The sequence below is a fragment of the Xenopus laevis genome, chromosome 2L (assembly GCF_017654675.1).
Source record: "Xenopus laevis strain J_2021 chromosome 2L, Xenopus_laevis_v10.1, whole genome shotgun sequence".
Lineage (NCBI taxonomy): Eukaryota > Metazoa > Chordata > Amphibia > Anura > Pipidae > Xenopus > Xenopus laevis.
The window spans coordinates 93868354-93883547 of NC_054373.1; the positions used below are offsets into that span (position 1 = coordinate 93868354).

Consider the following 15194-nt stretch of genomic DNA (forward strand, 5'->3'; position numbering starts at 1 on the left):
GTTGGTGTTCTTTGTAATTCAATTGCTGTTGAAAGCAGTATTTGTCTGGCTGTCTACATTCTTGGCCATCCTGTCTCTGACTCCTGAGACAGTGTTTTAAACCAGCTGATAACATGGAAATTTGGTAGTGTACTGCTTGTAGATTTTGATCTATACAAGTGAGAAATCTCCATAAACTATATAAACTATATATATTTGGTATTTCTGCATTCAGGAGACAAAAACATTTCCAAATCGGCTGTGTTCTCGTACATAAAATAAATTATGTTTCTGATATATGTGATTGTTCTTTGTGACCAAATCCAAACCCACCAGCACACCCTGGCTTCTTACGACAAAATTGGTCCGGTGCGCGGTACAAAAGGGAATCGGCACCCTCAGCAACACGTTTTTGGAAGAAAAATACCGGCACTCGGGACTCTATGCAAGCGGGTCAAGTTATTTCAACGTCACGTTTTGCAACGTTACGTTGCAATAAACACGCAGGGCTTGACCCGCTTGCATGGAGTCCCGAGTGACGGTATTTTTCTTCCTATTGTTCTTTGTGAAACATGATTTTTTTTCATTTTATTAGACACCTATATTTTTTTTACTGAAGTAGAATTCCACCAGAATTCTTGCATATTTTGAAAGCTCAGGTTGTCCTGAAAAAAAACAATATATTGTTTTCCTGTGTAAACTAAAAGACCCCCCAATAAAGAGTACAAAATGTCTAAAAACTGCTTGGCAGTAGATTACTCATGTCTCAAGGTGACAGGTCCTCTTTAAGGGGCTAAGCTAGTTAACCCCACATTAAAGGCACGGCAGAGGTCAAAATGTTTTTTGCATGTATGCAAGGTGTAATGTTGTCCTACTGAAATGAGTGTTCTGCCTTTGCAAACTATATTCAAGATTTCTAGGGTTAGCTATAGCATAATGGAAAAAACCCCAAAAAGGATCCAAAGGATGTTACGGAATGATCATATTGTCCACTTGGGGGAGCCACAGTCCATGAGACCAGTATTGTACATAATTCTCTGCATCCATTTTCATTTACTCACTTTGCTCCCTGTGTTATTGGGGAAGCCCAGATTATGCATTATGTGTCTGTATAATCCGTATGTTCCACTTTCTTCAGTGCACATTATTAAATAATAATCAAATCTTCAATGTTTGGCATGATCTCAAAAAGGATTCCATTCTCAGCCTAAAACTATAGGCTTTTTAGCTTGTCAATGGTGGCAGGAAAGCTTTTGGAGGGGCTAATAAAGAATTCGTTACTGGAATATACTTCAGATCACAATACTTTTATGTCTAATAGATCCTGTCAGACTTATTGAATTGCTTTCTATGAGAAGGTGAGCAAAAACCTATATAGAGTGTGCCAATGGAGGTTATCTACTTTACTAAAGCATTTGTTACAGTACCCCACAGGGGGTTTACTGTTTAAATTGGGGATTTCTGCCTGGAACATTATAGTTGTACTTATATCTGACTGAAGGATTACAAAGAGTGGTGATAAATGGAACATTTTCTAATTGGACTAGTGGTGTTTATTAATGAACTGGAGGTTGGCCTTGTAAGTCCTGGTATGAGATCCATTACCCAGAATACTTGGGACTTTTTTTTTTTTTTTTTAGGATAAGGACTCTTTTCCATAATTTGAATCTCCGTACTTAAGACTGCTAAAAACCATTTAATCATATAAACCCAATAGGATTCTTTTGCCACCAATATGTATTCATGCAGCTTTGTCAGACTCATTTAAATGTATTTTATTATTGCAGAGAAAAAGGAAATCATTTTTAATTATAATTACATGATTAAAATGGACTCTGTAGGAGATGGCCTTCCCATACATAATTCAGAGCTTTTAAGTTAATGTCCCATATATGTACAGTTTCTGTTCCATGCAGGATGCTACTACTTTGCAGAAAGATTTGACTAAATTGGACAACTGGGCAGTAAAATGCAAAATGAGGTTCAATGTTGTTAAATGCAAAGTTATTCACTTTGGTAGAAATAACATAAATGTGAGTTACCGTATATACTCGAGTATAAGCCGAGTTTTTCAGCACCCAAAATATGCTCAAAAAGTCTACCTCGGCTTATAGCCGGGTCAGTGCTGAAAAACTAGGCTTAGACTCGAGTTTGGAATCTACAACTGGGAAAGACAGCAGGGTTCGCGCCACCCCCCTCCTCTCCTCTAGACCTGCGGTTTACTTACCGCTGTGATCTCTGGCAGCCCAGAGGAGGAACGTGCCACTTTTTCATTCGTCAGGCTTGGGCCTTTGGTGCGGTGCTGCCTGGGTCATGTTCTTGGGGGGTGCCGCCTGCGGTGGGTGGGCGCTGCGGCACACTCTGCGTGGTGCGGGCACGGTCCCTCCTTTGGTCTGGGGGTGGGGCTTGCCTTCGGTGGCGCTGCCTGGTGTTTCGCGGTGAGACTTGTGGCGGCTGTGTGTGGGGTGGGTTGGCCGGGAGATCGTGGGGGGACTCCCTGCCGTGCTCTGTGTTGCTGGGCATCGTGTGCATGTCGGCGGTCAGGGGCTGTACTTTGCAATCACGCTACCAATTACTCAACGTTCCAGCGCGAATCACTTCCACAATAACGTCACAGCCTCAAACTCAATCTGAGTTGCTGCTCTTAAAAGGGCAACACTAGTTCTTAAAGAGGAAATGCCGCCAGGGTTAGTCAAGAAGCTGGTTTTAGGTTTGGACGTTGGTAGTGTAATTCTAAAAATGCAGCAGGCTATTGATTTTCTTTTCTTGTCTTCAGAAAGGAAATCAACTCATATAGTTGCATCAAAAATAGCTTAACCCTTGGCCCTTTTCCCATAACCTCTATACATAACTGGCTATAACAATTATTTAGAATAAAAAAATGCCTGTTATTACAGCATTGAAACATCTCAGTTTACCTGCTGCATTTCTCACCCTAGGCTTATACTCGAGTCAATTAAATTTCCCAGTTTTTGTAAGTAAAATTAGGTACCTCGGCTTATACTCGGATCGGCTTATACTCGAGTATATACGGTATACATTAATTGGCAGTGTGTTGGATTTGTGTAGCTTTAGGCAGTTTCAGTCAGTGGCGACTAAAGCAAATAAAGTAATGTCTTGCATAAAAAGGCGTAAAATTGAATGCTGAAAGTGATATTTTGCATAAGGCCATGGCAAGGCCTCGAGTATGCAGTTCAGTTTTGGGCCCCGGTCCTTAAGAAAGATATTCATGAGCTGGAATGAGTGCAGAGACTTGCAAAATAACTGGTATAGGGAATGAAACTATGAAGAAAGAAAGAAAGGTTGGGTTGCTTTGGTCTAGAGATAAAGGTAGAATTACACTTTACAAGTACATTAGAGGTCATTATACACAGAAAGTGGGGAATATGCTGGGGATCACTTGGAGGGGTTGATGGACTTTTGTATTTTTTTCTGTCTAAATTACCAATGCATTCTTCTATTTAGGTGGGATTTAGGCATGGCACCATCAGTGGGGAGTCTGATTTTGACATTTTTAGGAGCTTGAGAAACAATGTTTGGCTCCTAGCCAACAGGTCCTGTATCCAATGTAAAAATGAACCAGCAGCACACTGATTTGAAGTGAAGCAAGTGGATTTCTTGTTTATTTAGCCCATGTACCTATAAGATAAGGGTAACGTTTTGGACCGTACTGGGCCCTTTATCAAGCCTATTTGGAGTGAATGTAAACTTAGAGGTCTGTAGTTTGGTGCTTGCAAAAAATGTACACTTCTATTCTGCATACAATTTACTTACATACATACATACATACTCCTTTTCATAACACTATTTTACATATGAAAATGTAAAATACATGTTTTTTTCTTATCGTTAAAAATAAATCCGGGTGCATTTTTTTTTCTGCTCAGTGAGGGGGTTGCCACAAGCCATCTCTGAATGTAGAAAGTATAGAACATCTGGAAAAAATACTCCTTTCATATTTTCTGAAATGGTATAAAACATCCTTGGCAGACAACTGGTTAAATATTGTTAATATGCTAAGTATGAATATGCTCTGGTGTTTCCTGACACTTCCTTCTTATTTAGGAGATCCTTGGAGAGGACAAAATGAAGGAAATCCTGAAAGAGAAACCTCTGCGAATATACTGGGGCACAGCAACCACAGGAAAACCACATGTGGCCTATTTTGTTCCTATGTCCAAGATTGCAGACTTCCTGAAGGCTGGTTGTGAGGTGAGGGCTACTGTAGGACTGGTTACACTGAATGGAGAATGTTTGTGCAAATTATGTGGGAAATTTAGCAAGACAAGATTTGGTTCCACATTGTGTAACTGTATGCAAAGTTGTAGGTTTGATCCAGTGTGCAGCAGTAACCCTGTGTGTCCTGTCCAGGTGACCATCCTGTTTGCAGACCTGCATGCATATTTAGATAATATGAAAGCCCCTTGGGATCTGCTGGAGCTCAGAACAAGATACTATGAGCAGGTTATACAGGCTATGCTGCAGAGCATCGGCGTCCCGCTTGAGAGGTTACGCTTCATTCGGGGAACAGAATTTCAACTCAGCAAGTAAGGGAGTAGAACTAAAATTACAGATGCCATATCATTGCTTTCACATGCTTGGTTTTATTCCATTTTAAATACAGCAACTGACCAAACAGTTAAATGCCTCTCTCACCTGATCAAATTGAACTGGGATTGTGTTGTTTCCCTGTGTATATAGCCAGTTTGGCTAGCCATCTGCCCATCACTTCAGTTATATTTTTTTTGTCAGGGTAAACAAAGTATTATTGCATTATCCCTCAGAAAACTGGGGCCCTGGAAAGCAATAATTCATGGGCACACAAACATATTTTTTTTACTGGGCAAATCAAATGTTTTTTGTAAACCACCCTGTTCCGTATTGTTGTTTTTAGAGACCTATCCTTTACATTATCACACCACACCTATTTTGGAATGATACGCTTATTTCACACCTTTCACAGATTTTCCCTTTTTTTCTCAGAGAGTATACTCTGGATGTATACAGACTGTCTTCTGTAGTTACTCAGCATGATGCTAAGAAAGCTGGAGCTGAGGTAGTAAAACAAGTGGAGCACCCGCTGCTCAGTGGGCTTCTGTACCCAGGGTTACAGGTATGAGTGGGGAGTGTATGGGGCGAGGTAGTCAAGAACACAGACCTTACTGACGTTACCAATTTCTCCAGGCTCTAGATGAGGAATACTTGAAAGTAGATGCCCAGTTTGGAGGAGTTGACCAAAGGAAAATCTTCACATTTGCTGAAAAGGTATTATATTGAGGTGCCAATTTTATTATGTTATTGGATCATCCCTGGCCAGTGCGATTTCCTTACAGTCTAAGAAAGTGAATGTACAAGTATGGGATCCGTTATTCCGGAAACCCATTACTTAGAAAGTTCTGAATTACGGTAAGGCCGTCTCTCTTGGGGGCAAATTCACTATTGGCTGAAAAATGCACTAGCGACGGCTTCACTGCACTTCGCCATGCGTAGTTTCGCCAGGGCTCCTCAAATCCACTAAAATCTGAAGTTCCGCCCAGGGAGGCGAAAGGAAGCGAAGCTGCGCTAGCGTTTATTCGTCAAGCAAAGCGAAGTTACGCTAGCTGCTTAATTTGCAAATGGCGCCAAGTTAAAGTACAATGGATGTATATGTAGCAGCAAATACATTACACTACACAAGCCTGGGAAAGCTTCATAAAATAAAATAGAGTTGTTATTTTGCCCTATACATGAGCCCACTGTATAGTTTAGGTGCCAGATGTTAGGAAATGTAGGGGGGAAGGAGGGTACCCCCAAAACAATTTACGATCTTTTTCAGACTATCACCCTTAAAAAAGTAAAAGACACCAGCGTATTTGGGACTTTTTTTGAAGCAAGCCCTATCTACTCTATTGCACTTGGCCTGGTCTGAGGTGGCGAAGGCAAGTCTGGCGCAAAAGGTAAAGTTCAGTAAAATCCGCAAGTTAGTGAATTAGCGTAGTTACGTCCCTTCGCCATAGGGCAACTTCATCTGGCGTTAGGGTGCGAAGTAGCACTAAAGTTTGTCTACTTTGCTAGCGAATTTACACCAGCACCCGTTGGTAAATTGGCGAAGTTGCAAAATGACGTCACGTTGGCGAATTTTCGCTAGCGTTAGCCATTCGCCCTTTAGTAAATTTGCCCCATAGACTCCATTTTATCCAAATATTCCAAATTTAAAAAAATCATCTCCTTTCTCTCTATTATAATAAAACAGTAGCTTGTACTTGATCCAAACTAAGAAAATTAATCCTTATTGGAAGCAAAATCAGCCTATTGTTTTTTTTAATGTTTACATGATTTTCTAGTAGATTTAAGGTATGACAATCCAAATTACAGAAAGATAATTATCCAGAAAACCCCAGGTCCAGAGCATTCTGGATAACAGGTCCCATACCTGTATTTATATAGTACCTTTCCTTTGTGGGGCCCAAGGAGAGGGATCACAGAATTACCATAGATCTGCAAACCAGGTTTATTTTGCCAACACAAGTGCTAGTTTGGACAGAAAACTGATGCTGTTTAGAAAAGGTTGGGAGCCCATATATGCTTCTTACAGCTATTTAAGTGCTCACATTCAGCGTTCTTTGATGAATAGCATCCATGTGTGAATGAAGTGCATGCATTGATTCTAAGGAACCCTGTCACAGTCAGCTTGGTAGTTCCAAGCTTTCTTCAGGGGGTTGCATCAGTTACTGCAAATTGCTTCCATACACTAGAAATGACACCATTCCAACACAAACACATACACCTGTAAAGGTTCGAGCAGGTCTCTAGTTCTAGTCTGTTCATGCCATATAATGGATAGTTTGGCAATGCTATTCCTAAAAACAAAGGTAGGGGATCATTTGGGAATTCAAATTCATAAATGGATATGACAAGTTAACAGGACTGAATTGTGTCCTATAAGTTATGACCCATAATAAAAAAACATGAATCTGCTTCAGTGACTTCCTTTGTAATACAGTGGAAAAAGAATTTCTCCTAGTAGTCTGTAACCATTTGATCATTATTTTTTTATAAATACTACACGGATCTGCTGTACAAGACTTTACACACCTTGCTTTTAATGGATATGCTTGTCTTTTATTACAGTCTACTTAGAATACATCCGTAAGCATTTTATTTCTGGTCACTCTGACCAACATTATATTATTATGATATAATACACAAAAGCCATGAATATCTTGTAAATTATATCCTTATAAACGGTGAGTTCTGATGTCATCGGTTATAAGCGGTGAGTTCTGATGTCATTTCTGTCACTTGACTCACTGAAATTTGTGTATTATAATAAATAAAGTACCCCCAGTTGCAAAATATGAGGATATCAGAAGTTACCTCGGAGTTCCATGACCTGTATAAAAACACTCGGCCTTCGGCCTCGTGTTTTTATATGGTCTTGAAACTCCTCGGTAACTTATAATATCCTTATATTTTACAAGAGGGGGTACGGGGTACTTTATTCACTATATTTAACATATTTATTACCTAAGAATTCTGCCAGATGTGATCTAAGCAATACAACATTATAACTGACACTGGCAAATCGTATGCATGCAGAATAACTGGTGATAATAGATAGCAGACTGTACTGGCTTTAATGGAACACGTGTTCCATTAAAGCCAGTACAGTCTGGTTGTTAGGAAGGGCCAGCAATGTGGCAAATAAGCCGCCAACTAGCTCTCCCACTGTATATCTAAATGGCAAATTGGTGGCTTATTTTAGCAAAGTCTTGCATAGTAAAGAGATCCATACCCAGGCTAATAAAAGCTGCCATTTTGGCCCCTTCAAACCTAGTTGGCGGCTTATTTGCCACATTGCTGGCCCTTCCTAACAACCTGAATGACTAATATATGGCTGAAAATTGCACAGATAGACCGGTTATAAAATCCTGTCAGCATTCCTGCTACAGGCCTTACTGCCGTTACCAAGAGAAAAAGACGTGTGTTGTTAGGCTCTTCTCAAAAGCCTCTGTAGCCATACCCTAAAAACAACAAAGTCAGCAACTTAATTCTGTGCATACAGACTTGTTTTGATCCTCTCTATAGAAAGTTAGAAATGCATAGCAGTGGAAAAAGCGGTCATTGTTTAGCGGTAAGGGTGGTTTACACAGTTTTTTGTGTACCTTTATTGTGTTTCTACTCTGTAAATAGAGAAAGCACTTGCAGGCTCTATACTTTGCATTAAAAATGGGCTAGGTGTGAGTGAACTGAATGGGGAAATGAGGGGGGTTTAAATTTAGCCATGTATACACCAGTGTGCTTACTTACACTTCCCATCCCCACCCATTTTAAAATTGACATAAAGTCACCCTTATCACCCCAAAAAAAAATCCTTCTATCCTATATTTCTGTATCTGGGGTACTAGTGAGGGACACAACTTGAATATTTATCCAAACGATGTCTGCAGACAACTATTCCTATATGCTAACAACCAAACTTAACCATGGGGCACTAAGTTTAACTCTGTAAAACTCAGTTGCTGTGCAAACATAAATATATACAAGTGATTAAAATATCAGTTAGAAGACAGGTGAATGTAACTTAAAAACTAAGCTCATGTTCTTTTTCAGCTGTAGCCTAGTCTGGAGTGGAGTGTAGGGATTGCAAACTCTTGGAATATGAGGCATTCAAGAGACTTTGCCCATGTGACTGGCTCCACATGCCATCAGCCCCATTCTGCTGGTTATGAACCTAGTCAAGCCTCAAAGAATGTTATATTTTTAGAATATTTTGTTTGGCTAACTGAGTTTTTCGTTGCACAGTCCACAAACGGCATCCTTTGGGATACTCTGTGCCTCAATCTTTATTTAGCTAATCATATCATCACCAGCAAACAGAATCTAAACTTTCTAGGAGAAATAAAACATTTGCTTGAAGAAGAGTTTACAGCACTTTATATTATGCCAACACTTTATGTAATTATGCCAATTAACAATGTAACTTTCTTGTTTACAACCAGTACCTTCCGGCTCTTGGTTATGCAAAACGTATTCACCTTATGAATCCTATGGTGCCAGGACTCACTGGGGCTAAAATGAGCTCCTCTGAGGAGGTAAGAACTTTTTTTAAGATGGTTGTGGGTGGGAACCAGGAAAAAGAAAACCAAGTATTGTACTGAATATAGATCTCTACGGCAAAAAAGCCAACCGATGGTTGTACATACAATAACACCTTTGATTGATGAAATACCTGGTGTTGCTGGTCATTGTTTTCATATGTATTTTTCTTACCTTGCAAGTGGATTGATATTTGAGTGCTGTCCATTAACTATGTATACAACTGAAATAGGTACTACACTCAAATGGGAAACAAAAAGGTTACTTATTTTGACAATGTCCAATGTTTTCTATCGCTGTTTGTGCTTTTCCTCAGGTGTGTCCCTAAGGAAAAGCATAAACAGGGCTCAAAATGTTGAACACCAAATTCCTGTTTAAATGTGGTTCCCTTTTCAATTTTATAGATGTATAGTTTGTTTTGTTTGGTGTGTTGTGGAATCTTAAGAGGAAGCAGGTTTGCAATGTTTGCATGGCAAAGATCACCATTATGTTTACAATGATGAACTTTAAGGGGTTTCTGAAGTATACTTTGTTCACTTGCTTCATTTTTTTAATACAAGGAATCCAAAATTGATCTTCTGGACTCTCCTGCAGATGTGAAAAAAAAGTTAAAAAGGGCTTTCTGTGAACCTGGGAATATAGAAAACAATGGGGTTTTAAGCTTTGTAAGACATGTCCTCTTTCCCCTAAAATCAGGTTAGTATTGGGGTGATGCAAAATGAACGCTAAACCTCTTCCTAGTTCCTCTTCATAGTTCCAGCTGCTGATGTGCTCTCTGTGTTGCAGAATTTGTAGTTCTTCGGGATGAGAAATTTGGAGGAAATAAAACTTACACAGATTTTGAAACACTGGAAAAAGACTTTGTTGAACAGGTAAGAAGATAATGGGTAGTAAAGTTAGACTTAATAGTATATTGTATTGTTCTATCCTGAATAACCTTTTTCCACTTGTTGCAGCTGGTGCATCCTGGTGATCTGAAGGCATCCGTGGAGAAAGCGCTGAATAAGCTATTAGACCCAATCAGAGAAAAGTTTAATAGCCCAGAAATGAAGAAATTGAGTAATGATGCATATCCTGATGCCAGCAAACAGAGTAAGTAGAGAAGCCATGTAGGATGTACTATCTGGCTAAATGAGCAGGTGGGTGGGCTTCACTAGTTACTCCTTAAAGTGATACTGACACTACTCTTCAAATATTAATGTCCATTAAAAGTTACCTTTTTGCTTTTGTAAGTAATGGTTACTTGAAGTTTCTTAACATGACTGTTTTGCCAACCTGTCCCTTCCCAACCAGTCAGTTAAAAGTTTCTAATGCTAATAGACTACAGCTGCACAAATATGGCAGCCCTCTCGTAAAGGAACATGGGGGATCAGATTGGTAATGTAAAAGCATCAGGCAAATCGTTTTTTGGCAAAATGATAAAAATTCCCTGCAGTCATTGGAGTGCCAAGGAAAATGTCAGCTGGGAGGCTAATTTGGGAGGAAATTAATACAAAACACATTGTTTTGCTTACTAGGTTAGAACATGTTGTGCAATTGTGCCTATGTTTATATAGCTTGTAGACAGCAGAGTCATTACTTAGGCTTGAGCGTTTCACTACATAAATTGTTTTTTATTATGTTGGTTCTCTGAAGGTCTGAATGGTTTAGCAATGATAAATGGCAAATTCTTTTGGAGTAATTTTACAGTTTAAATTAAAGTGAGTTAATGATAAAGAGAACCACTGCTGTACCTTTCATTGCTCTCGCTAATAGCTTCACTTCTTTCTTAAATTGCAGAGTCTGTGCCTAAAGGTTCTACTAAAAACTCAGGGCCTGAGTTTGAGCCTTCTCTTCTAGATTTGCGGGTTGGGAAGATTCTCAGTGTGAGTCAGGTAAGTGCTGAACTGCTTGTGTTTACAGTATCTTTCTGCAAATATATATATATTGCACCTTCCCACGTGCAAGTTTATTTATGTATGGTTTTATTTGTAAAGTCCTGCTTGTATATGCTGTGCTGTACATTTTTACAGTGCAGTAGCGCAAAGTACAAACAGGGAGGAGACATTGCAATAAATCTAAATATACAGAGCTACAAAGATAATGTGCCATGGTGCTAATGGACAGGAGGGAGGAGGTCCCTAGGATACCGTTAATGTTTAGCTTCACAGTTTTCTTGGGAGAGATCTCCGCAAGTGTCATACCAATGCTATAAAGCTAGTGGTGGCAGTTGTGGAGAGAGATTAGGAAACTTTCCACAAAGGTGGCTTAAAGGAACTATAAAACCTAAAAATAAAAGCATTTTAAAGTAATTAAAATACAATGTACTGTTGCCCTGCGTTGGTAAAGAAAAAATATGCGTTTGCTTTAGAAAGACAACTATAGTTTATGTAAATAGCCATGGGCCAGCCATTCAAAACACAAGTTACATAGCAGAAAACAGATTCAGTATCCCATTGTATGCTATGACACAGCTTATCTGTTATCTGCTAAGTAGCCTTTTCTCCTTTTTTAGTTTGAATGGCTGCCCCATGGCAACACAGCAGCATATTTACATTGTCTATACTAGTCTTTCTAAAGCAAACACATAACTTTTAACAACGGTACATTACATTTTAATCACTTTAAAACACTTTTATTTATAGGGTTTACTGTTCCTTTAATACACTGATGCTTTACTAGGGTGAAAGTAACTTGTGGCAGTTGTTATTAACAAAGTATCAGATGGATAAACTTGAACGACATTGGTAGTATGAAGCTTTGTGGTGCAAGATTGATCAAACTGACCTTTTCAGCTAGTGACATAATCAGGCTTTTGTTACTGGTTTATAATTAACTACTGCTGTTTCTTTTTGCGTAAGAATATCACACTCCTAATTTATCTGTGAAAGAGGTTGTTCACCGTTAAATTAACTTTTAGTATGATATTCTGAGACAATTTGCAATTGGTTTTCATTTTTTATTATTTGTGGCTTTTGAGATATTTAGATTTTTATTCAACAGCTCTCCAGTTTGCAATTTCAGCTACCTGGTTGCTATGATCCAAATAACCCTAGCAACCATGCACTGATTTAAATTAGGGACTGGAATATGAATTGGAGGGGGCTTGAATAGAAAGGTAAGTAGTAAAAAGTACTGCTATATTTGTTGCCCTTTAAAACATTTGCTGTTTAAATGGGGTCAGTGACCCCCCATTTGAAAGCAAGAGAGAGTCAGAAGAAGAAGGCAATTAATCCAGAAACTATAAATATAAAGGGGACCAATTGGAAAGTTGCTTAGATTTGGCCATTCTATAACATACTAAACGTTAACTTGAAGGTGAACTACCCCTTTAATATTACCACATTGATCTCTATGGGGCTGTGCTACAACATTCTATTTGTGCTGTGAGTCTTTAGTCATTTGTCAAGGAAATAACTGACTGGGTGGGGTATTTTATAAATGGGCAGTGTATGCATATGCAACTTGTTGTGTGTTTTTTTTCTAACAGCACCCAGATGCAGACAGCCTATATGTGGAGTCGGTGGATGTGGGTGAGGAGAGTCCGCGTTGTGTAGTGAGTGGGTTGGTGCAATATGTTCCTCCTGAGCAACTGCTGGGCCGCTCAGTGGTGTTGCTGTGCAACTTAAAGCCACAGAAGATGCGAGGAATTGAGTCACAGGGCATGCTGCTTTGTGCATCCATGTGAGTCCAGCACAAGGTTTTGCATTCAGTTGAGAATACTGGCATACACACACACATATATATATACACAAACTATGGTACTGGCATCCAAAAGATAAATGGTTAGCATAAATACTCAATACTCCAGCTGATAAAGACTCGAAGAATGGAGGGATGGCCCAGGTGCTCCAGCCCCAGGCTCTCACCTCAAAGGAGCGGACATAAACCGTATAGCAACAAATGCAATATATAATTCTAGAGGTGGAGAAAAAGAAATCCTCTCCTAAACAACCAAAATAAGCAGCTGGTCCTTACCTAGTATTTTAACCTGCGCATTTCCAAAATATGGTTGGTTACTAATCCGCATCCTTGCCAATGATATCAGTACTTTATAGCATATGGCAAGACAGCTTTAAAATAATTCCATCCTCTTCATAACACCAAAGGGATTAATTTTTTTTTTAAAAAAAGTATTTGTATGTAGTTTGTATAAGGATTATATGAACTACCCTTATTATTAGCTTTTTTTTACCATGCAAATTTTGGACAGCCCTGCTTCATTGAGGATCCATTTTTTATTGTGGAAAATGTTAGACTCCTTGCGTGAAAGTTGATTTATTTGACTTCCTCATTTTTTGCACATTACCAATTGGATGTAAGCCAGAAATGAAAGATCCTCATACTGGTTTAAAGGCATTATGATATATAATATATGTGGAACAGGACCTGCAATTATAGGGGACTGAACTGTTTATGCGGTCACACATGTGGTGTTGGTCAGTACATGCTACGGTTTCCCTGTAAACCAGAAAAGGTCAAATTTTTAATTATTTGCAAAGGCTGGCTGAATAGAGAAATGGTTGGCTGGGAAATGTAATTCAAGGTGACATCTGCTGTAATCTGTTTTGAGACCCAGACCTAAAAGGGATTCTCCAGTAGACTTTTGAGATCATTTCCTGCCCAGGATATAATTGTTTAGAGCAGTCTGGCCTACATGGTGAAGGACCAATAATGGAAGCCAGTGCAACACACTCCCTGTTTTTAAACCACACCCATCTTACCACAAGACCGAGTCAACATTAATGGTGGCAGCACACCAAAAAACCAAATGGTTGGTGCTTACTGCAAGGATTTCACTCATATTTAAGTCATATTAAAACATACCCTTAAATCCAAATACCACCTCCTCCCCAGGATAACACAGCACTTCCCGAGCACATGATTAAACACCTTAGGGCCCCTAACAACAGATGATGGCACGCCCAAGGAGAATAGGGAAGGCAAAACAGAGCAGGAGACAGGTGCTGGTGCCCCTTCAGCATTTTGTATAAGATGTGAACTATGGGCAAGTTTAGTCTGGCTCTGAGGTTTTACAGTACAGGGCTTTAGGGTGTGAACAATATAGGTCTCACAGATGTGAACAATGCAGTGGGATTACAAGTGTGAACAATGCAGAATTTTATAGTTTTAAATTTGTGGTTTAAACAATGCAGGGGCCAGTTAATCTTTGTAGTGATACCTTTTAAAGTTTACACATGGTAAACAGACACAGCAGGCAGACTTTCATGTGGGGGCCACACAAGGGGTGGCCAGTTGGACAGCACTGGTTAGAGAAAGGCTGGTGAGGTCCATTCTGCCGTGTCCAACAAAGTAGGGGAGATGGTAAAATCATTTCTTTTTCTTCTGCAAACAGTAAGTCATGCTATTTGCCAGTAGTGAATTATTTACTACCAAAAGAAAAACAGCAGCATTTTGTTTTTTTTATTTTGTCTGATATCTCATTGCTCAATACCTAGTACAAATCAACAGTTCACTCTAAGGGATTAAAAGATATGCTTGAGTTGATTGCTGTTCTTTGTATGTGCATAGGTCTGCCCATTAAATACAGTTTACTTATTGATAATGTTAATAATCATCTCATCCAAAATTTTTACTTTTCAGGGAAGGGGAACAAAAACAAGTGGAACCACTTGACCCTCCTTCGGGTTCTGCTCCTGGAGAGCGCATTTATATTGAGGGATATGAGAATGGAGAACCAGAGGGAGAGCTCAAACCTAAGAAGAAAGTATTTGAGAAGTTGCAGGTAACAAAGTAGTTAAAAGAACTTGCATGGACAGAATATCTAGTGCAGCCACAGTTTTGACTAAATATGATTTACCTCATTCGCCTCACAGGTTGACTTCAGGATTTCAGATGATTTATGTGCTCAATGGAAAGGAAAGAATTTTCTGACCAAGCTGGGGTCTGTAACCTGTAAAACACTCCGTGGTGGTAGCATTGGTTGAGCATGCTTTTTCCAATTTATCATGCTCTAATTCATCTTCACTCCCAAAGCTGAATCACACTGCTGGATCCCAGGCAACAGGGAGTTTATCGTTCCACTATTTATATAATCTTCGGTTGCACGCGGCCTGCTCTACGGGCAATGTCGAGGTGAAAAACAGTAATATTGTATAAAATAAAGTTGTATACCATCATGTTTTCGGCTGTCATAT

The 15194-nt window shown here is 39.3% G+C and overlaps 1 protein-coding gene across 5 annotated transcripts in view; it reads left to right on the forward strand.

Annotated features, from left to right (window-relative positions):
• The window catches only part of yars1.L (tyrosyl-tRNA synthetase 1 L homeolog), a 23570-nt gene extending 8394 nt beyond the window's left edge, over nt 1-15176 (forward strand). For all 5 annotated transcript variants that reach the window (XM_018246791.2, XM_018246790.2, XM_041582182.1 and 2 more), the window contains exons 3-14: nt 4045-4191; nt 4351-4526; nt 4963-5092; nt 5164-5244; nt 8961-9053; nt 9618-9753; nt 9844-9929; nt 10014-10149; nt 10837-10931; nt 12527-12720; nt 14641-14782; nt 14874-15176. In XM_018246791.2, coding sequence (XP_018102280.1) covers nt 4045-4191; nt 4351-4526; nt 4963-5092; nt 5164-5244; nt 8961-9053; nt 9618-9753; nt 9844-9929; nt 10014-10149; nt 10837-10931; nt 12527-12720; nt 14641-14782; nt 14874-14984 — 1527 coding nt within the window. In that variant the 3' untranslated portion in view covers nt 14985-15176. The remainder of the gene's footprint in view (nt 1-4044; nt 4192-4350; nt 4527-4962; nt 5093-5163; nt 5245-8960; nt 9054-9617; nt 9754-9843; nt 9930-10013; nt 10150-10836; nt 10932-12526; nt 12721-14640; nt 14783-14873) is intronic.
• Nucleotides 15177-15194: the final 18 nt, after the last annotated feature.